The 22,730-nt window shown below is 50.6% G+C and overlaps 1 protein-coding gene and 1 long non-coding RNA gene across 11 annotated transcripts in view; one reads left to right on the plus strand and one right to left on the minus strand.

Moving 5' to 3' along the window:
- The window catches only part of Rph3a (rabphilin 3A), a 122,460-nt gene that overhangs the window by 45,229 nt on the left and 54,501 nt on the right, over window positions 1-22,730 (plus strand). For 3 of the 9 annotated variants that reach the window (XM_013503738.1, XM_005403207.1, XM_005403206.2), the window contains exon 3: window positions 21,318-21,412. In XM_013503738.1, the coding sequence (XP_013359192.1) occupies window positions 21,342-21,412 (71 nt within the window). In that variant the 5' untranslated portion in view covers window positions 21,318-21,341. Of the gene's footprint in view, window positions 1-8,326; window positions 8,524-8,604; window positions 9,062-16,489; window positions 16,571-18,180; window positions 18,287-21,317; window positions 21,413-22,730 lie in introns of those variants that run through there. The other 6 variants (XM_005403203.2, XM_005403202.2, XM_005403200.1 and 3 more) reach the window with 5 other exon arrangements.
- Window positions 13,379-16,470, minus strand: LOC106146523. 2 transcript variants are annotated; one of them, XR_001230997.1, is made up of 2 exons: window positions 16,342-16,470; window positions 13,379-15,921 (listed from the first exon to the last, which is right to left on the minus strand). It is a non-coding gene; the product is annotated as an uncharacterized LOC106146523 (long non-coding RNA). The 2 variants fall into 2 exon arrangements; XR_001230996.1 differs by having other exon boundaries at window positions 16,170-16,422.

Genomic DNA, 22,730 nt, shown 5'->3' on the forward strand with positions numbered 1-22,730 from the left:
GGGGGCCAGGGGGCCCTGATGCCTGGACTCAAACCCAGATGTTTTTGACATCAAAGCCAAATGGTGAATTTTCAGAGCAAAGAAATGAGCCTCCCCGGGCGCTTTCTCCTGCGCTATCGCATGAGATAAGAATCAGTTACCACTCTGCTTACTTTTGGGGATGGTTGTGAAGAAAATCAGCTTAAAACTGGCTCTGCAGAAATCAGTTCTCTCATCTGCAACTCCTCCTGGCTGGGGACCAAAGGGTGACTGTTGCTCAGGTAAAGGACCGGACACAGTGATCAGGAGGAAGTGGTTAGAAGCTCGTGCTGCCCCCAGCCCACCAGCTGGTGTTCCAGCTGGGCTACTTCCCAGCATGTGGCCTCCCCAGCCTCAGTTTACTCACCTATAAGATGAAAATACCTCCTCATAGAGCTGCTGTGAGGAGGGTCGGGGATACAGCTCAGCAGGCACAGAGCCTGCCTGGCAAGCACATGCTCCTAAGTTTGATTCCCTGTACCAGGAAAAAAAAGTTGCTATGAGGATTGCATGAGTTTTATGTGTATCTAGATATGAAGGCCTTGGACAATGCCCTGTACACTACACACTGTACATGTTAGCTGTTTATTATCATACAGTACTTATATGTTTTTAAAAAGATTACTTCTAGGCTCAGTATGTGTTATAGTTTGTTTCTGGATGTCCCCTCAAAGCCTCATGCAGTCATGGGGTGGGCTTCTAGATTTATGATTGATTCACGGTCCAGTGTCGGAATTATGGATGTGAGTGCTACACCTGCCCTGAGGCGGGTAGTTTGCATACAATGTACGGGAGGGAAAGAGGCTGCTTGCAGCTGGCACACCTCCCTTTTGCTCTTGTTGCTTTGCTGTCTTCCCTATGAATGTTTGCCCTCTGCCATGTGCCACTCTGCCTTGGAGCCAGCCGAGTATGGACTGAAAACTCCATGAACTGTAAGCTGAATAAACCTTTCCTTCCTTAATTTTGGGCCTTGGGTATTTTGTTCCAGCAATAAGAGAAAAGTAACTAAGACAGTATGGTTTCACAATAACCTTTGACGGGGAGAGATGGAACCAGTATGCCCATTTACAGGTGAAGGATCTAAGCCCCGTAGAAGTGAACTAATTTCCCAAGCTCTCAGGGTGAGGGAGGGACCAGAACCAGCCTTGGACCTGAAGGGTATCAATGGCTGAGTCACAAAGCTCCAAAGCACAGCAGGTCTAATGGACCAATCACAGCCTCAGACAGGCTGGACGAAAGCAGGGGGTGGGGGCTTGGTGGCCTTGGGAGCCTCCCCAGTGGGCCCATCTGGTGGGGCTCTGAGCACTTCTGGGTGAGAGAAGGTGGACACAGCACCTGCCACAGAACACCTGGCCGCCTGGCCACGTGCTCTCTCCTGAGAATCTGATGTTGAAACTTTGCTCCCTGCATCCCTGTCTACCACCATACGTGCTGTCAGCAAAGCCCTGGGCTCTGTCCTTGCAGAGCTGCATTGGCTGCTGACACAGCCCAGTAGTTAGGAAGTCAGTACAAAGAGCCAGGCACCATAGGTTCAAATTTACACTTCGCCCTCTGTAGCAATGTAGGTGTGGTCAGTTCCCATGGCTCCTGGTACCTCAGTCTTTCCAGCTGTGGAATGGGGATGCTGTTCCTAAAGCTGCAGAGGCACATGACAAGCCCCTTCTCGGGGTCTCTGGATCTTCCTAATTGAGTGAGGCTCTTGAAGCCCACATACTCACACTGGCAGTTTCCACACTTGGACCCACCCTGTGATCCCCAGCCCTGGTGTATGAGGAGGAAATGAAGAACTTACAGTTGGGTAAAGTTGCCAGCTAAGGTTTCCTACAAAGGTTTCTTCTATTCTGATGTTGTTATTTCTGGTTTTTTTTGGACTGGGAATCAAACTCAGGACCTTGCGCTTGCCAGGCAGACACTACGCCATTGAAGTATATCCCCAGTCCTGATGTGGTTAGTTTTGTTTATTTAGTATCGAAATATATATATATTAAAAAAAGAATTCTTGGCCCATAACTGATGGTAGCTTCTTTTAAAAGTTGTTGTTGGCTGAGGATATAGCTCAGCGGCACAAGCGCCTGCCTGGCAAGCGTAAGGTCCTGAGTTCAATCCCCGGTACCCGCCCCAAAATAAATAAATAAAAATAAAAGTCATTGCTGGTGCCCTCCTTTATAGAGCAGAGATAACAGTACAAATCGAGGCCCCTTCACTTGGGAGGCATTGTGTTCCGTGTCTGGAAGTGTGTTTTGTTGAGTCATTAACCTCAGGGATTGTACAGTTTTCTTGTGTATATGAATCTCCTGGAGTACTTTTTAAAAAACACAGATTCTCAAGGCCCTAAGAATTCCTCCTTGGAGAATTCAGGGTGCGAGGAACCTGTAGCATAAATGATTTCCTGAGCAATTCAATGGGGCGTGTCCCCCAGCTTGAATAACCCAGCTTCAGTGCACGCCTGTGATCCCGGCACACTGGGAGGCTGAGGCAGGAGGACAGCAAGTTCAAACGCAGCTGGAACAATTTGACAACTTAGTAAACCCTGTCTCGGGATTTTAAAAAGGGCTGGGGATGCAGCTCACTGCAAAGGCTCCTGGCTCAATCCTCAGTCCATGAGTAAATAACCGGCCTGCTCAGGGTGGAAGGGAAGTAATGCCACGTTCATATATAATATTTGAGCTGTCCATTGTGATACATATGATACTTAAAATTGCGTGTTATGTAAAATCACATACCCACAAAGCCTGTTTTTTTTTTTTCCCCCAAACCACTGGTATATATCAAGAAAGCAAGTAACCAGAAAAGAAAGAAAATTTTGTCAGTTTGATAAAAATCATCTACCTAGCTGGCAGATGGGAAAGGAACAGATATCATAGGTGAAAAGTTTAGGAAGCATTTACTTAAACTGTTTTGTTATCCAGAGTGGAGCATTTTGAGAGAGAAGGCAGAATACTCGATAGTAGGAAAAGCATTTCAAGAGCCTGGGCATGGAGTGGTGCGTGTGTTCTGAGGGATATTTGGTGGTGATCCACATCTGAGTCCTCTTTTTGGCTCTGTGTGGTCCTTGTCAGGCACTGTACTGGGTGCTGGGATGTAACAGAAAACAATTTCGATTTGGTGCCTTCCCACACATAAGTAGACAATTAATTATGCAAATAGGTGAGTAAGTACAGGCAGAGGCAGGGGCTCTGAAGAGAGGAGCATAGGTCAATGCAAAGATGACACCAAGAAATCTGCTCTAATCCAGGAAGGCTTTCCTGAGGAGGTGGCATTTGAGCTGAGAGCAGAATCAGGGAGAACATGTGCAAAGGCCCTGAGGTAGCACACAAAGATCAGAAAGAAGGCCAGCATGGCTGGAACTAGGGGTCAGGGGAGCCCAGTGGGGGATGAGGTGGAAAGTGCCTGCTTTCATGTTGGGGTGATTTATTCTGAGACTCATGAGGCCTCACAAGCAGAAGGGTGACCTGAAATGATCTATGATATGAAAAGGCCACCCTAACTGCACTGTAAGATTCCCAGACAGTTGAGAACTTGGGAAGCCTCAACGCGTATTCAAAGTGGCCTAGAAAGGGGCATATATGTGGGAGTCCTGGTTCCTCCCCTATCTTCACAGCACCTCCCTGAAAGGAGGCCCCACGCAGAAAGGTGTTCAGCAATGAGCCTCAGGTGTGGGGCCCTCCCTTGAAATGGAGACAGGGACCCGAGACAGGAAGTGGGGACAACGGCTAATCCACCTGGGTTTAAAACCTGGCTCTGCCACTGGGTGACCTGGAACGCGTTACTAAGTCTCTCTGCACCTCGGTTTCCTCCTCTGGAAAACGGCAACAACAATGACTCCGACCTCACTGATGGTCTAACAGGTCGATCTATGGCTTCCACTAGGGACGACCTTGGCAAGGGGCAGGCACTCAATAAACATTAGTTCCTGTTATTTCATGGCAGATGATGAACTATCCGGGCTCCACATTCTCAAGGGGGATCTGTTCACCCTCCCCCCACCCCCCCACCCCCCACCACCTTCTTAGTGCGCTCACCCTGTTGAAAATGTTCCTTCTCCTCCCGACCTCTGCCTCTTCCTTCTCTTTTTTATTCCCCCAGCATGGGCGCCGTGTGCACACTGTCTACTTTAATTATTTATTTTGTTCGCATCCTAGAATGCCAGTCCCCCCAGAACAGAATACTTCGGCTGACTTATTTACCATTATACCCTCAGTACACTGCGTCGCACCGTGTCTGGCATGCAGTTGGTGCTCAATAAGTATTTACTGGATAAGTGAGCATGGATAGTGTTGAGCTAGTGCTCCTTGCTCTGATCAGAAACCTTGCCCCGTCTCGAGGCTACGCTAAGTAACCTAATGGGGTCATTAAACAGAGAACAGCTGCAAAGGGAGGAAATAAAAGCCCCCGGGGTCTTGGCAGAGTGGGGGTCTGGGCAGGAAGGTGGGAGACCCTGGGGATTTGGGTGATGGGGAAGAAAGGAAAGGTCTTTCCTAAAACCAGCTCAGCAGCCTGATCTTTTTAACCTGATTAATCACATTAAGCCTTTGTCAACAGCAACGTCACCTTGGCCGGCTGCGGCAGCCGGTAGCGCAGTGAACCTCTCCGTTATTTCAGCAGACCTGCATTGCAGGCGGAGGGCTGGGGACACTGGCGCAAAAACAGGCTGCAAACTACACACAAAAGCCAGAAAACCCTCGGCCTCCTCGGACTGCCATGGCTTCTGTGACCCCGAGCAGTGCATCCCAGGGTCGTATCTCTTGGATTCAGCAGGATAGGACAGTGCCGCTCACAGGCGGGAAACTGGGCCAGGAATCTGGTCTCCTGGGTTTGCATGGGGTGGTGGTTTTCAGAATGGGAGCCCTAGGCTAGGGGTACCGGTGGTGCTTGGAACTTAAAGAAAGGCAAATTTGCAGGCTCTGTCCCAGCCCTGGGCAGCTGGAAAAAGGGCACCCACACCCCTCTGTGCTTCAGTGACCTTCCAGGGGGTCCAATGCACATTCACGGTGGAGACACAGCCACAAAGGCAGGGAGGCTGCTGTGGGTGGCAGTGCCCACTGGCGGCTCTCAGCCCTGGTTGCACATTGTCATCACCCAGGTACCTTTGAAAGCCTTCAGTGCCAGCACCCACCCCCCGAGTTTCTTCCCTTGTTCAAGTGGGGTCCTGGCCTTGGCATTTGAGACTGCTCCCCACGAGTGATTCTAGGGTACAGCTGTTGCTTGCCACGTGCATGACTTTGGGGTATCATCTCACCTCACAGGCTTTCAATTTTGGAGTTTGTAAAGCAGACCCTCAAACTCTCATCTTCTGTGGCTGCAAGAAAATCTAGATGCTTAAATTCCTATTGTGAATCTTTGTGGGTGTTAAAGTGCCGGGGGCGTTCATGAGGGTTTCCCTGGGATAGGCCAGTGTCTCCACCATTCCCTGCCAGCTGCCAGACTGGCCTCTTCTCATCATTTTAGGCAGCTGGGGCTGCAGGAGCACTCACCATGTAAGAATCAGGTAAGAGCTCTGAGGACCCTCAGCACGCAGATTCCCACGTCCAGGGGTGCCGGGGTGTCAGAAACGCTGATGGCGGAAAGAAGAGACGGGTGTCAATTCAAACCTTCCAGGCTGGGGCTGGCAATGAAGGCTTTGTACCAGAAGGATCATAATTCCAAGAGGAAAGCTGGTGGCTGCTGGTGGTTGGCACCAGCCAGCACTGTACTAGGAGCTCACATGCCTCATGCCACCTGGCTCCCCAGGTGTGGAAGAAGGTAGAACTATTACCCCATTCTTCTGACAAGGAGCTTGCCCAAGGCCCCAGCTAGCAGAGGACTGAGCCGGCACTAGCCACGGTGGAGCATCTGGCGTTTGCCACCTCATGTGAAGAAAATGTCCAGTCTGGACACTGTCAGCTCCCTAGGAAAGGTGATTATTAAGGAGAGATGCTGGGGATGTCTCCAGAAGCACCAGGAGAAGTGGTGGCCCTGGGAGGAGCTGGCTGCCCCTCCCCTCTCTGTTATCTCTGAATTCGCATCCTAAACACAATGCCTCTTCCCGCTGGCTGTAGGGCTATGTTGTACGAGCTTGATTTTTCTGGTCAAGGCTTCTGTGTCCGCAGATGTGCAGAAAGTGGATGAGAAAGCCACGGGGTCCTGCTAGGGACACTCCAGCTTCCCTTCTTGGCAGCATGGCCCTGGGAAACCAGACCAGTTAGCTCACAAACAAACCAGCAAAGCCTCCACGGCTCCCTCAGAGGGAGATGACCTCTGAGTTCTCCTTTCCTTCCTCCAGGAAGAGCTGGAAATCAAGACCGAGGGAGCCCTGCGTCCTCAGCTTTGAAAGATGGGGACCTTCTTACACCCTCAAGTTCAGTCTTTATCATGACTCATTTTGTTGCAGAAATGGAACTGGCTTGGGACAAACCGCTGGCAGCCACCGCCAAATCACCCGAGCTTGCTGCACACCTTTTGTCCTGAGCATGTTCTGCGGACGTTAGAAACTATACTTATAAACGTATCTTCCACCCTGCCCTGGCTTGTATCTGCTCAGGCCCCAGAAAGGCAGTGTGCTAGACGACTCCTGTAAGTTTCCATCCCTGCTGAATCTCCAAACCAATGTGTTCCCTCCTGACAGTTTCTGTTCTTCCGCTTCACCTCCTCTGGCCCCACAAAGCTGGTGGTACAGCAGCGAGGTTGAAATGCACCTTGGGTTTCTTGTGGGAGAAGCTGCCCCAGAAACAAGCCCCAGTGACCATGCTCGGCCTGTGCCTGGCTCTTTTCCTCCTACGTTGCCTCTTTGCATCAGTGATCTCGTTGTCTGCCCCCTGCCACTACCACGCTCTGAAAAATAAAATAGGAGAGCAAACTACCAAGCACTTGTTCCAATTACTATTCCCCTTAGTGAGAGGGAAAGTGCAAAAGTAGGAACTCTTTCTGATTATTCTTGTTTTATATATTACAGTATAATACATTGCGCTTTGGCTATTGTATTGTTTTATATAGAATGTATATCTCTTATCTAGAGATAAACACATGTGTAAGAGAGTCAGCTCCCATTACGTCAGCTGGGAACATGTGTGTTAGGTGACTCAAATTTTTTGGCCTTTCTGCATGACCGTGAATGACCACAAAAGCCCCACATGAACTGATCTGGGCATTCCCGATAAACTTTAGGTAGCAGACACATTTCTAAGTAAGGAATCCGTATATAATGAGTGTTTACCATGCATGTGTATGTGCAGTATGATTAAAAAATGTAGCAAATGTTTAAATTTTTAAAGCAATTTATTACAGTAAAAGATGCATTGCCGTTAATCCTCCTCCCAGCATCTTAAACACATTAGTCCCATTGTTCTTGCCACTTTCTGAAGCAGTTTTGCAAGTTTTCTTTCGTGAGTGCCTCTCGTTACCCTGTTGTGGCTGCCGTGATTTCCTGGATCAATTTCAAAAGTTTACCTTTCATAGTTACTTTGATTTTAGGGAAGAGCCTGAATTGGCACAGTGCCAAATCTGGTGAGGAAGGTGGATGAGGACATACTGTAACATTTTTATTTGACAGAAATTACCATGTTTGATCAGCAAGGGCTGATCAAAAATATGATGAATGTTTAAATGTAAAAATCTATTTTAGTAAAAGACACATGACCACTAATCCTCCTCAAGATACTCAAAATAGCCCCCTCAATGAATATTAATCCCATTGTACATGGCAGTCAGTCTTTTAGTATAATAAAGATGTAAACAATTTGAACATCCACTGTATCTTTCAGGTATCCCTTGTATCGGCATCAGTCAGAACCACACGAATTGCTAACTTCATGCAAACTTGTTCAAATGGTGCAAAGGGCATCTGTTGGCTCATACGGCTGAGGCAAGACTGGACCTAGAGGCCAACAGCAGCACCAGGACTGAGCTCCCATCATTTCTTGGTTCTGCTTCCTCCTCATTCTGGCATTAGCTCAATCAGGGACAATACATCGGAGAACATCCTTCCTAAGATTCCAACACAAGTTTCAGAATTGAGTCTACTTGGCTTGGGTTAGGGAATTTATCCAACTTTGAATCAATTATACATCACTGGGAGAGGGTGATATACCAATTGCCAGATCAGGGAGTGGAGGGATCAAAGCCCAGGCCTCATGCATGCTAGGCAAGTGCTCCACCACTGAGCTACACCCAGCCCTAGGACAATTCCTTGACAGAAAGCTGGGGTGTTGGCACCAGGACAAGGAGGAGCAGATGTCCCCTCCCCATTCACCTATGGAACTTTCAGTCTGTGCAGAGTGGTTCTGTCCACTATGAGAGGCCATGCCCCAAGCTTCTAGGTTCCAGTCCTAGCAGAAATTCAGAGAAAAAAGGGCTCAGATGCCTACAGATGGCATTATGGGACAGGGAAGACTGAAGCTGGGATTTGAGAGGTGAAATGGAGCATCAAAAGCATTGTCAGGGCTTCAAAGAGTCTCACACCAGCTCTTCTGTACCATCCTGGTGGCTCCAGTGACATGAACCTCAGGGAGAAGAGTCAAATCATACATGGTGAATTCTAACCTTTAGGAAGCATATCGATTATTGATTCTCTCTCTCTCTCTCTCTCTCTCTCTCTCTCTCTCTCTCTCTCTCACACACACACACACACACACACACACACACACACACACGGGAGAGGTGGAGGGGTAACACCACTTGTCGCTGTCCGTGGTAGAGTAATGTCCATGTGTTACTGTCAGTGGTCCTGAACCCCATCTCTGGGCCCACTTCTGATTTCCATCCAACTTTCCTCAGAAGTGAGACTCCGCTTGGTTATGTTTGTTTTCTGTCTTCACGGGAAATATGCACTGTTAACATTGCCCATGCGAATCAGGGTACCAGCAGGAAACAGATGGCAATTCAAATTGTGTGATTCAAGGAGAGCTTTGAAAAGGAACAAAGGCGTGAACGGGATTAAGGAAAACCACCCATGGGTAGTGAAGCACCCTGGGGCTACAGTAATAGAGAGCTGTTACCACCCCTCGGCCTGAAGGGAGGGAGGAAGAGCGTTGCCAGAGCCAGGAGAGAGCTGGGAATGCAGACGCAGGTGAGGGATGATGACCAGAGCTGTGACCCCTGGTGAGGGGAAGTCGGCCCATGACGACATCACAGAAAGAGTTCCCTGAGTTCTACTGCTACCCTTCACTCCATCTCCCCTGGTGACTGCCACTGGCTAAATCCAAGTCAGCTTCATGGAAAGAGAACCTGGAGGGTGAGGGGTGGCCATGTGCAGCAAGGAGAAGATATGACACATTGCTGGCATTAGCTATCTTTGCTGCATAACAACCATCCCCCAAAACTAGTGGCTTAACATGAGAAGCCACCTGTCTTTGCTCATAACTCCACAATTCAGGGAGTCAGTAGGTCTATTATTCTTACCTGGGCACTCATCTGAACACAGTCATTTGGGTGGAACAAGACAGTCTAAGTCACATGTCTGCGGTTAGTTGGGCCTCTCGGCTGGGGGATTTTGTGTCTTTCCTTATGACCCCTCTAGCAGCATAGACTGGACTTCTGACATGGTGGATGGAGTGCTCCAGAGGATCATTTCCAGTGGGCAAACACTCAGTCTTCATGTGCCAATTTTGTTGATGTCTCATTGGCTAAAGAAGGCCAGATGCTAAGCCCAGAGAAAGTGCCAGGAGACTGTAAAATGCAAAACCCACGCTCACCAGGGATCACCCACTGAACAATGTACCGTGTTGTTCTGTCTGGAAGGAACCATGGCCTGTGTTTCCATTTTGCTATCATTTTTGTATATGTTAGACAGCCTATGTAATTTTCTGATTACTTACAGGTGATTCCTACAAAGTTCACTAAAACCAGGGAGAGGACATTCAGCACCCCGTAGCCCCAGTGCCTCTCTGCCTCCAGGGATGAGGGGCCTGACGCCCACCTACCCTGGTGAGCGTGAAGCCCAAGGGCTTTGTAAACTGCACTGCCGGGTGGACCAAGGTTTCACTTCTCTGCCACCTTCCCCCAAGTGGCCTGGGAGGACCCAGATGGGGAGAGGACTGGATGGGGCAGGTCTCCAAGATCAGTTATTCATGGAGGCTGAGAGAGAGGCTGTTTGTGCTGTCTGAAGCCATCTTGAATGTCTTAGAGTTGACATCCCCAGGCTGCCGTGGGCCACATGAGGCCTGGTGCTTTGTGGTGAAGTGTTATCAGGGAGCTGGGGGTTCAGGAGGAACCAAGGGACACCTAGTGAGGGCGCCCCCTGTGCCAGCACAGGACTAGACCCAGCCTATGGCTCCATTTCACATCAACCTCAAACTACCCGATGGAGCAGGTGCTGCTGCAGCCCTGTGGTACAGAGAGGGGAAACCGAGGCTCTGGGCACCAAGTGATCTGCCCAGCTCAGCAGGGTACCTGGGGTGGACCAGGTCTGGGCAGCTCCAAAGCCTGTGCTTCTGGTCCCTGCCCTCCTGGCTGGGGGACAGCATCCTGAGCTTTGGGCCAGGACCATGGACAGACACCAGGATGGCGTGTGCATGTGTGCGTGTACGCCTGGGTGCGTGTGTGTGTTTTGTGTAAGGTGAGAATACAACCAGAGCCCTTCCTGGGCCCTAAGTGTCTCTTCTTCACAAAGATGAAGTGAAAACATGCAGTGTGCAGGCCAGAGTGTTGGAGATTTCTGTCCTGGAACCAGAAACTGGCTCTGTCTGATGATGAGAGAGTCAGGCAAGTCCAGGAATGAGTGTGGAGAAGTTTCACGAAAGCACATGAGACTCTTTATAATAGTGGCTTTGTTGCTTCTGCTTGATTACCTCCAGTAGCTAGGAGCTCATCCCCTCTCAAAGTCGCATGCTCTCTCTTTGATGGCTCCAATGGTTGGGAAGCCATTCCTTGCCTTGAGCCAGACTCTCCCTTACCATCCCATTCACCCGTGGCTGCCAGCTCTGGCTAGGGGTTGTGACATGAGCGGTCGCCCAGGGCAGGGATTAGGAGCATGGGTGTCAGTGGAGACAGTCCATTCCACAACCTGCCTGGCTCCACTGTGCCTGTCTGGTGACCTTGAGCAGGACAATTCACCCCTTGGAGTCTCTGAAACGGAAATAACTTCAGAACCTCGGGATGAAATGAGGCCGTGGATGGAAATTGCCCACGGGAAGAAAGAAGGGTGCTGTGGGTTTCCACGGTGCCAACCCCTGCAGGGCTGTGAGGTGCACACTCCCTGGGCAGGATAAGAACAGGTCAAGAGCTCAGGCTCTGAAGCCACAGGCCTGGGACTCCACATAGAGCCCCATGCAGCTGGGCCACCTGGGAAGCGTCCCCCCCTTCCCTAAGCCTGGATGACCCAGGAGGGGATGCAGGAGAGGGTCAGGAGAAGAGACTGTCCGGCCGTCTCGATGGTCACAGCAGCCCCTGGAGCCCAGCAGGAGGGACCTGGGGTGGTACCCAGTGCACCCTGCCTTCTCTAGTCTTCTGCCAGGGGCTCCCACTGGATGAATCCAACCAGCAGCCACAGGTCAGGGGAGCTGTGGACGCAGCCACTGGGGTCCACCTCCAGGGCAGAGCAGGGTGGACGGCCATGGATCTGCAGCAGCAAATCGGAGCTTCCCAGCGCAGCTCTCGAGCTGGGTTGAACCATGCAATGCTGCCACTCTGTGGCCCTTCTTTTCCCTCTCAAAACAACCAACTTCTGTGTTTACCCCAATATCACTCTTATTTTCCCCAGCATAAAATAATGCAAGGCAGGGCCAGGAGGCTCACTTACACCAGACCCGGGTCAGAGCCCTGGAGATGGTACCTGCTACCTACTGCATGACCTTGACCAACTGGGGCTTCTGCTTTCTCCAGAAAATGAAAATATTTGGGAGGCTGAGGCAGGAAGATCACAAATTCGAGCCCAGCTTGGGCAATTTAGTAACCTAGCCAGACCCTGTCTCAGAACAACAAGAAGTGGCGGGGATGTAGCTCAGTGCAAAGGCTGTGGAGTCAACCCCAGCCCTGTGGGGGGACAGAATGCTGTGTCCAGCACCGATAATTTGTGAAAAATGCCCCTCCCACAAGAGAACCAGGGCTACTGCCAGTGTAAGGGGATAAATGTTCCTCTCTGCTCTGAGCAGTGGAGGGACCACGGCAACACTTGTGGTCCTCAGTAAGGTGATGTGATTTAAGGCTGCAGCGAAGGCAGTGCCAGCTGAGGTCTAATCAGAATGAATTTCACCGCAGCCTGGGCCTGGGTGTTGGCCAGAAGACCATTAAGCTAAATGGCTTGTTTTAATATGCAGTAGACCCACTGAATCACATTTTCCTGTTTGAGGCCTGGATGCCTTGTGCGCATGCCTGAGAATAGAGCTCAATCCCAGCTTCTCCACTTTTCCTTACCTGCCTCGCGGTAGCTAGAGCGGAGATAAGCCCAGTCAGCAACAGAGGAGAGCAAGTTTCCGCTTTATCAAGGACGTGGGCCATTCGCCCAGCTGTGCCGGAAACCCTGAAGGGTTGACAGTGATCACTATGTCTACTGCGGTCAGCTTGGTGGACTCAGGGCTCAGAGGGGCTCCATAATCTGGGAGAGGAGGGACAAGTTTGGGGTTCTTGTCACTTACCAGCTCTGTGTCCTCAGGCAAATAACTTTACCCCTCTGCCTTCAGTTTCTCTTTTTTTTTTTTTTTTGCCTTTTTTGAGACAGGGTCTGCTATGCAGTTCAGGCTGGCCTTGAGCTCACTTTGTAGCCCAGGCTGGTCTCAAACTTGCAACAATCCTCCTGCCTCAGCCTCCCCTCAACTTCCCGAGCGCTGGGATTACAGGCGTGCCACCACCATGCCTGGCAGTTTCTCAATCTAAAACTGAGCAGTGAAGGGTACTGTTTCCAGGATTGTTATGAAGGCCGAGTGCGACATTGCACAAGGGACTCTGAGGGTGGGTCCTGGCCCACAGCAAGCCCAGGCGGGCTGCGTCTGATTTTGGTATGATAACAAACAATTCCGGAAGCTTCAGATCTGATCCTTATACAGGCCTCCTGGGTCTGGTGGGTTAGCAGGGGTGCCTGCTGTCATTGTCCTCCCTGAGGGACCCAGCCTCACACATCCATGATTGTCCCCGCAGGGAAAGGGAACTGTGGAGACAGGTACGCAGGGCTGGCCTGCCATCGCTCCTCTGCAGAGAGAACCCGCAATTTTTCCTTCTCTGGGAAGAGTCCCAGGGAGAACCAACCCCACAGCCTGCGGCTCTGGCATTTTGTGCATTAACAGAATCTAAGCCTTTTCTAGAACACACACACACACACACACACACACGCACGCACACACACACACGGCCTGTTTTCAGAAGACGAAAGAACTTATTCTTTGTTTTTAATTAATGCCAGCTCTCTCAGCCTCACTTTCATACCACCTCGTTTGTCTTATTAAGTACTTCGTTTTGGTTTTAATTAATGTTGTTTATTATCACAGGATTTTAATTGTGAGTGCTGGCTCTCAGCAGGCCCAGGCTCTCAGATGGCTTGGAAATCTTTCCTGTCCTCTAAGGAGCTTGAGGGACAGACCTGTGAGGTGGAGGACGGAGAGGTGTATGGGGGGCGGGTGCAGTCACTGTCTTACTGTTCTCCAGACCGCAGACAACGCTGGTGACTTTGGCATCCCTGTTCGCCCTAGATTAGCTTGGTCTCACCCTGAAGAGGCTGAAAAGCTCAGGAGGGCAGCAGAGGCGGAAATTCATTTCAAACGTGGCTTGAGAAGAGCATAGGGGTAGGGGGAGCATAGTAACTCATGCGAGCCGAAATGTCCAGGGTAGATTCAGGCATGGCTGGATCCGGCATTCTGACGCCATCGTCAGAAATCAGTCTTTCTCCATCTCCCAGCTCTGCTTTTTCTCCTTTGGTGAGATTTTCCTGTGTGGTGGCAAAAGTGCTCAACTGCAGCTGCAGGTTTCTATTCTACCAGCTTAGCAGCTCCAATGGAAAGAGAATACCTCTTTCTATAGAATTCTGCAAAAGTCATGGGACAAGCTTTCATTGGCCCACACTGGATCATGTGCCCAGCCCTGAACCAATCATAGTGAGCTGAGAGATGCACTACCCTGACTGGCCAGGAGGGGGACCAGGTTTGAGTGAGCCCCATCCAAGGCACACAGAATGAGGCCAGGAAAGGGATCTTTTCCCAGAGGAAAATGTTATTCCTAAGAGCCTATCAAGATAACTACAGCAAGAGCTGTCTGCCCCTTGCATCCCCTGCAAGGCCTCACTCAGGCCTGAACAAACCAATCATTTAGATCCCTGTCTAAATGGCTGGCTTTGCCCATCAATACTGGAGACTGTGTCCTCCTTCCTGGCTGATGCTTAGCATTTCAGATTAACTCCCTAGCTCTTCCCAGCCACTCTGCAAGAGCAGGAATTATATACACATTGCAGAGGGGCATATCAAATTTTCCAGAGTCACTCAAAACAAAGAAGGGAGATGGGGTTGGATCCCAGGACCTGGATCAAGAGCACTAATTTTCCAACCACAACAGACAGCTGTGTCAGTCAGTTCTTGCTGCATAACAAACCAGCCCCATGTCAGCAGCTTAGAACGACTACCATTGTTTGCCTTGTGGTTTGTCAGTTTGGTGACTGGATTGCATCCAGCTTTGTGGTTCTTCTGGTGGATCCTGGACTTGGATGATCTTGGGTGGGCTTATTCCTACATAGGAGCTTGGCCAGGCTGTCTGCTGCAGCTGTGTGGCATCAGGAGCACCATGTGGAGGTGACAGTGAGATGCTCTGTTTCGAGGCCAGGAGCACAGAGTTCCTTCTCTCTAGTACCTCTCGGACTGGCTCTGTCCTTGGGCAGGGGCTTGGAGCACAAAGCACGGTTCCTTCTTGTTCCAGGCATAGCCAGGCTCAGGGGAGGCTGAGGAGGTCCCTGCCACTCAAGGGACAGGGAGAAGCCAGCATGCAGGAACCTGAACCATCCAGATGTGGCTGGTTGGTTGTGCAATAGCAGCAGAGCTTGGGGGTGGACAGGCAGCTCATCCCAGGGCCTTTGCACTTGCTTTGGCCTCCATTAAAATGCTCTGCCTCAGACAGCCACACGGCTCAGTCCCCTACCCCCTTAGGTCTTCGATCAAACATCATCTCTCCATGAAAACCCCTTGACATCTATTAAAATCAAACTTCTTTCCCTGTTTTATTTTTCTCCAGGATGCTCACCACCAGCTGACATGTTTCATTTCTGTCTGTTGTCTGCCTTCCCCGCTGGAAGGGAGGCTCCTTGACGACAGCGACTTTTGTCTTTTGTCTGACTGCCGTTGCCCCTGTGCCAGGAACAGAGCTTGCCACAGAGTAACTGCAGGTGTTCCGGAAACATTTTCGGAGTCTCCCAGATTTTCCAGGGAAGCTAGCTGGCAGTCTGCATGTTTTATTAAAGCCTGTGCTTTCTAAAATATTGGCTTAGTTTTACTTTTCAAAAATACTGCATGGGCCAAACAGAACAGATTTCCAGCCTGAATCCTGTGCATCACGTCTGCCGTCCGCTCCCCAGTTTGAGGCCCTGTGTGTGCGGCATCTCCCAGCCCACGGGGCCTTCGCAGCGTGTGTGTCTGGATTGCTAATTGAGCAGTGATGAGCTGGGCCCAGGGGAGGAGAGCCAGGCAAGGCTGGGACAGAGATGTGGGGCTGCTGGGCGATGTCCAAGCCGCTGGCCGTGCTGCGAAGCACGGGATTTAATTCCAAGGCTGTGGAGCGGGGAGGCAGACGGCGGCCTTTGACCTCTATGCAGGCAGCTGCAGTGCCACACAAAGCCGGTTCCCTGCAGTGCCACGCAAAATCCCTGCCGCCCCAGCCAGCACCGCTGGGGTGTTCACACACCTGCCACGGCTCTTAAACTCAGTGGGCCGTTTTATCCATTCAGCTCCAGCTAGTGGAAGATCCGGAAGATACCAGGGGTTGGAAGTACTGGTCCTTAACAAATGATGGCAGAGGGAGCTGGGGAGGCAGAAGGGAACACAAAATCAGGGGAGATGGAGGGCCCAGAATCTCTATTTTTCAGGGCGAGGACAGGGTCTTCCCAGCAATCTAGGAAGCAGGGAGGTTTACAGTCCTCTCCGGGCTATGGAGGCAGGCCCGGTACAGCTGCTCAGGTGCAGATCTGTTCCCGGGCCGCTGCATTCCCTGAGCTTGGCCTCAGGTGTTCTGGGCCTCGCCCTCCACCCTGTTTTCCACTGACGATTTACCTTGGTGAGCAGTCCGTGGCTGCCATGGATTGAGAATGCAGCTCTGACCCATACGGATGTTCCAGCATCCGGCTAACCGGCACTGGTTTCAGGGCCTGGGGTTGCTTATCCGGAGACTCCAGGCAGGAGCTTGGGCAGCCCGCTGAACCGCTCTGTGACCCGGCGGTCTCACCTGAGCTGGGATGAGACGAGGCTCCTGGGAACATCCAGGGAGATAAAACGCTCAAGATACCGAGCACACGGAGAGACTTGGTAGTGAACTTTCTATTGTTGTCGTTACTTTTGGTACCGAAAGGAAATTGTTCCTTAGTGCGCATGCGGGGACTGCCCGGATGAGGAACAGCAGCTGTAGTCTCTGGTTTCCCGGAAGGGCAGTTATGTCCGTCCCTGCACAAACCAAGGTGTGTGATCTCTCAGAGCCACCCAGCAGGGCACAGGGTGGGCGAATCACTGCTCATTCTGAGGCAGAGAGGCAGGAATGCAGCCAGGGACCAAAGGGCAGGGACTGGACAGTCACCAATCCCCCAGACACCCCTCAGAACCCAGCAATCCAAAGCGCAAGGAGAAGTGAACAGGTGTGGACAAGAGGAGTGAATACGCACCTGGGCTTTGGAGCCAGGTTCAACTCTCACCTCTGCTACTTGGTAGCTGTGTGATGTCAAGCAGGTGTCTTAACCATTCTGAGCCTGTTTTCTTAGCTGTGTCGTGAGAATAATCTCATCTGCCTTGAAATAGGATTATGCAGATGAATGCAAATAATGAAGGTGAGAATTTGACACATAGTAGTTGCTCGAGAAATATTACTCATTATTATATAAACTATAAGAGGAGCAGGGGAATGGAGTTGCAGCTTTATAGGTGCTGCTGTGTGTCAGGACTGCAGCTGGGGTATAAACTCAGGAGCCTGGGGTACCCAGAAACCTATGCCATTTATCCACCACTCACATCAGTGCTCTTGCTGCTGATCGCAGTACCAGTGGTTGCTTACCCCGGGCCTCAGGCTCCTTGTGGGTGATGGCGAAGCTTCCCTGTAGCGAGCAATGGCAGGGTATGTGGTCTGCAGATGCCCAAGTTCACCGTGGGGCTTCCCCTCTCTGGGACTGCGTCTCCCCGAGAGCCTGCTACGGTTCTCAGAGTATCCCCTACAGACCCTTAGGATGACGAACACCTTCCGGTCGTGCTCTGTTGGATCGGAAATGGCGAAGGACGGCACACACTCTCCCGGGGGCCCCTGTCACTTGAAGTCAGGGTCCCTAGAAGCAGAACTGGAGGTGGGGATTCCTGCTGTACTGAGGACTGGGGGTGCTCGAAAGGTAGCAGGTGAGGATGCGGCCCCAGGCTGAGCCCACAGAGGACAGCTGTGCCACTTGACACTAAGGGCTGTGCTTTGGACTCTGTGCCCGCCCTTCTCCGTCCATCACTGGCTTTGGCTGCCCCTGGGGAGGCTGCAACCCCCTTGTGTCTCCGCCGGAAGAGGGCAGGAGGATCCCTGCTGTGAGGCAGCTCTAGACCCCCAGCAACCCAGTCCAAGGTGTGCTCCCGCCCTGCCTCAGATCTGCCTGAGGACACGCGGCCCCACCCTGGGCCCATTTCTCCAGGCAAACACATAGCTTGGATTGCTCAGGTTGGCCCAGGCACAGTCGACTGGGGTGAGCACTGGACAAGGAGTCCAGTCCAGGGACATTAAGTGCATTGAGTGTCCGATGTGGCCCGGCTAGAGAACCAGGGTTGTCCAGGCTGGCTTCGGGCTAGGGAGAAAGAGTGCGTGATTTCCACGGGGAGTTTGGACTCTGCGGATAGAATTCTAGGGCACGTGGGTGGCAGATGCCGGGAGGTTCAGCTCTGAGCATGGCAGATTTTGGAGACTATGTGCACCCCACTTCTTCCTCAGCTTCTCCTCACAGAAAACAAGACTGTGTCCTAACAAACCTGATGGGAGGCCGGTACCCACTGGACACACCGATCCCTTTCTGTTTCTTTAAAAATATTTCTTGTAAACTCCACAGCTTCTTCATTGGTGAGATCCTGGAGGGGAAGGGCAGGTCCAAAGAGAACATCCGACTGGCTGAGTTCACCGCAGGGTGTTGATGGAGAGACAGTCACATACTCAGCACATATTAAGAGTCTTCTATGTCCTAGGCACAGACACCGTGCTAGGTGCTGGAAATCAAGCAGAAAACAAACAGTCTGCAGGGGGCTTGTATTTTGGTAGGGGGACTCAAACTCTGAGCCAATAACCAAATGTAAAATAAATAAATCATCTTTGTGATTAGTGGTAAAAACTATGAAGAAAAAAGGAATTAGAGGAAAGGGAACCCAGTTAGAGGAGATGGAGGAGGAGCTGTGTTAACTTGAGTGTAGTAAATATACAGGATGAAGAAGTAGAAGGTCTACCAGACAACACTGAGACTGGTTTATGATGGTGTGTTGCATGTAAGAGTTTTGCTGTCTGAGTAAATTATAGCAGCTTTGGCCACAAAAGCAACAATGAGAATGGGTAGCTAGGGGAGATGATGGATACGTTCATTTGTTCTACTCTACTAGCCATTTTATTGTGTATCTACATATATATATGGCATACTGTAGGTCTTAAATATGCAGAGTAAAATTTATTTTAAAGAGCCAAGTTAAACAACAAAAAAGGTTGAGCGTGTAGCTCAGCGGCAGAGCACTTGCCTGGCATGCGTGTGGTCCTGGGTTCCATCCCCAGCACTGCCCTAAAAATGAATAAGCAAATGAATCAAGTGATCAGAGAGGCCCCCTTGTGGAGGTCACATCTGAGGACAGACTTGCATGGTGGCAGAGGGGTAGCGTCTGGGGACGGGGCTCCTGGCTAGAGAAGAGCAATTGGGAATGCGCCCAGGATGTTGGAGAAACATCTGGGGAGAGGATATCAGAGGAGAGAGGAAGAAAAGAGAAGAAAGAGCCCCTGAGGTGTGCTAAGGGGTTCAGATTTTAGTCCAGAAGCAATGGGGAACCATAGAAGGCTTTTGAGCAAAAGAGTACCATGGGCTGGCTTAGTGTTTTGGGGGTGAAAGGAAGGATGTGTCCATACCCGGTTAGCGACCCAGGTCAAGACATGGGCTGTTCTCATCCCGTGGAGGCCACTTCAGGGTCCTTCCAATCAAAACCCCCTGTCTTTTCCACTCAATCCCTGCCCCAAAGTGAGCAGCTGATTTGCTCAGATTCCTGTCCCTGTCAAATAGATTTGCCTGTTCTGAACCTTCATGTAAATACCATCAAATAATGTATTCTCCCTGGGTGCGGCTTCTTCCCCTAAACACAGTGTCTATGAGATTCATGGAGGTTTTTATAGCTATCAGGAGTTTGTCTCTTATCACCGAGCAGCATTGTGGCATGAAGAAACCAGGACTGATTATCCAATCCGCGGCGGAAGCATACGGGCTGCTTTCCGTTTGCAGCTGTGACAGGGAAAGCCGCTATGAACAGCCCCTCCGTCTCTGAGATCAGAAGCTCTTCTTTCTCGTACATCTGGGTGAAATTCTTGGGCCACAGGCTAGGTGCCCCCTGAGGTTTAGTGGATATTGTCAAAAAAATCATTTTTCAAAGTAGTTGTACCGCTTTTTCAGCTTTGAGATGTGTAATTCACATATCATACAGGCTTCCCTTTTCAGGCGGACCATTCTGTGTGCTCAGGGTCATGCAGCCATTATTACAGCCCATTTTAAAACAGTTCCATCACCCCCAAAAGAAACCCTGTGCCCCTGTCCCCTGCAGTCCTAGGCAACTGCTGATCTGCTCTTTGTCCCTTACAGGTTTATTGATCCTGTACAGTTCATGTAAATGGAGGTGTACAATGCGTGACCTTTGTGTCAGTGCTTTATTTCTTTTTATGGTTGAATAATTTTCAGTGCACAGAGAAACCATCTTGTTTATTCATTCCAGAGTTGGTGGATACTGGCTTCCACTTTGTGGCTATTAGGAGTGACGCAGCTGTGAGCATTCATTTGGGTGTGAGTTTGTGCGCTGTGTTCCCATTCCGCACCGGGAGAGTCCTGGGAGCAGAACTGCAGCGCCTGTGGTAGCTCTGTGCCTATCCGTGCGGAGCTGTGACCGTGACACGTGTTTCTCAAGCTCTCCCTGGCTGCTGTGTGGAGCAGGAACTGTCATGGGCAAAGTCAGATACAGAGAGGGGCCGTGGTGGTCAGCTTCCCATTGCTATCAGGAAATGCCCGATACAGGCAGCTTAGCAAGGAAAGAGGCTGATTTTGGCTCGGTCTGGAGGTTCAGATTAAAGCATGGGTGGCCCCAGTGGCCTGACCTCTGCAAGGGCAGCACATCATGGTGGGAGCACTTGTAGGGGCAAACCACGTGCATCAGGAGTCAGGAAGCAGACTATGCAGCCAGGGTCCCCCTGGCTCCTTCAAGAGCAGCTTGTCAGCGACCTAGGGACCCCTGGGTGGGCCCCTCCCCTTAAAGATCCACAGTGCCTCCCAAAGATTCCAGCCTGCGGACCAAGCCTGTAACCCATGGACATCTGGGAGAGTCCATCCAAAGCACAGGAAAGAGAAGGAGGAGGTCCCAAGAGAAGCCAGGCAGGGAGACTAGTAGTTTGGATCTGCAGAACAGCAAAGTGGGCCAAAAGCAGTGGGTAGATTCTCAATCCATTTTGAAGATCCACAACAGGATTTTCCGCTGGCTTCGATGTAGAGTACGAAAGAGGGTCAGGGAATACGCCAGGGTGAATGAGTTAGACGACAGCCCAATGGGAAGACCCTAGATTCCAGATGTGTCCTGCTGGAGGGGAGGCCTCACATCAAAATTGAGTGGAAAAGCCAGGTGTGGTGGCCCCAGCCTGTAATCCCAGCTGTCTGGGAGGCTGAGGCGGGAGGATCCCAGCCTGGACAACTTAGAAACTCAGTGATAATGTAGGTCCAAAATAAAAGGGGGTGGGGAATAGAAAGGACTTAAATTAAAGGGAAGGGTTGCTTGACTTGAATCCATTTCGTGCTACTAGATGACTGTGACTACCAGCAGGACATGTCCCCTCTTGATACCCAGCATGCCCTATCTGGAAATGGACACTCGGGGTGAAGCTGCCCTTCTCTGCTTCCCGCACAGAGTAGAGACGGGGAGGATGGAGCCTTGAAGACTGGGTGACATCCTGTCTGGGTTGGTGTCTTTCAGGAGCACACGCCTGAGCCTTGCACCATGACGGACACCGTGGTCAGTAGCAGCTCAAACCGATGGATGTACCCCAGCGACCGTCCCCTGCAGTCCAGGTCAGTCTCGGGCCTCCCGGGAGGGGCTTGCGTGGTGGAGGGCAGTTGCTGTCCTTGAAAGAAGGGAGGAATCCTGAGAAAAGAAATGCAATCTCCTCGTGGTTCGGAGAGTTTGTTGTGGGGACCTCTCCTGTATTTTTGCTTCTTTGTAAGGTTGGAAGAGCACATCAGAGGCAGCGTGGATGGGCCAGCACTGAGCTGGGGATGGAGAACGGGCACAGGCTGGGTTCACTCAGGATCTGAGCAAACTCGCTGTGTGATCGAAGCCCTTCCCCTCTCCAGCCTCGGTTTCCTCATGAGTCAAATAAGGACATGGAACTCAGTCAGAGCACACGCACGGGCAGGGCGCAGGCTGCTCTGACTTGCAGAAGTGTGTGGTTCTGTTTATGCTTTCATCTGGGGCCAGATCATGTAAGAACTGGGAGATTTCATTTAAGTCCAGATTTCTGGCATCTCTTAAAGAAACAGAAGAACTGACAACCTTGGATCAAAATTCTTCCATGCCAACATTTCAGAAGCTGATGCTGATCTTTATTTTTTTACTTTATGAAAAAAAATAAAACAGAATTCTATAATAAAACAGTAACAATAATTCATATACTGTGTATTATACTCTTAAAAGTAGTTATTCAGGGTACAAGACGTAGACCAAAAAAAAGACTCTCCTACAAAGAAGAAACAGATAATAGCACAAAACTTTCTTTTCAATCAACTAAGAGAAACTAGTAGTATAAATGTGAGCAGGAGCTGCTATCTTTAGCCAGCATGAGATTTCAGGGCCCACAGTCACCGCCATGCTGTACTGAGCTGAGAATGTCTACTCTACTTTGTGCATTTATGTTACCCACCCAGCACCTGTTGAATAGGTGCCCTCTAAGTTTCTTTAACTCTGCTCCCTGTGGGTATGTGTTGAATAGTATTTTAGACCCAGTTGCAGGCTTTACATTCTAGATAGACCAGTTGATAATATGATTGTTTTAGGGAAGGAAGGAGTAGCCAGCTGTGGTAGCACATGCCTATAATCCCAGTTATTAAGGAAGCTGAGGCAGGAGGATCGTAAATTTGAGCCCAACCTGGGCATCTTAATGGCAGCCTGTCTCAAAATAAAATTTTAGAAATGGGTGGAGCTCAGTGGCTTACCCAGTGTGTGCAAGTTCTGGGTCCAGGCTCCAGTACTGAAGAAAGAAAAGGAGTGTCAGGAAGTGGCTCTGGCCTGCCCAAGGATTATGGAAGGCATTATACAGTTGGTCAAAAAGAAGTGTTCTTCTTTGTCCATTGTTTAATATCGCCCCATCCACTGCTATTTTTTTAATTTCTG

This window comes from Chinchilla lanigera, unplaced genomic scaffold (genome assembly GCF_000276665.1).
Source record: "Chinchilla lanigera isolate Chin_1 unplaced genomic scaffold, ChiLan1.0 scaffold00081, whole genome shotgun sequence".
NCBI lineage: Eukaryota > Metazoa > Chordata > Mammalia > Rodentia > Chinchillidae > Chinchilla > Chinchilla lanigera.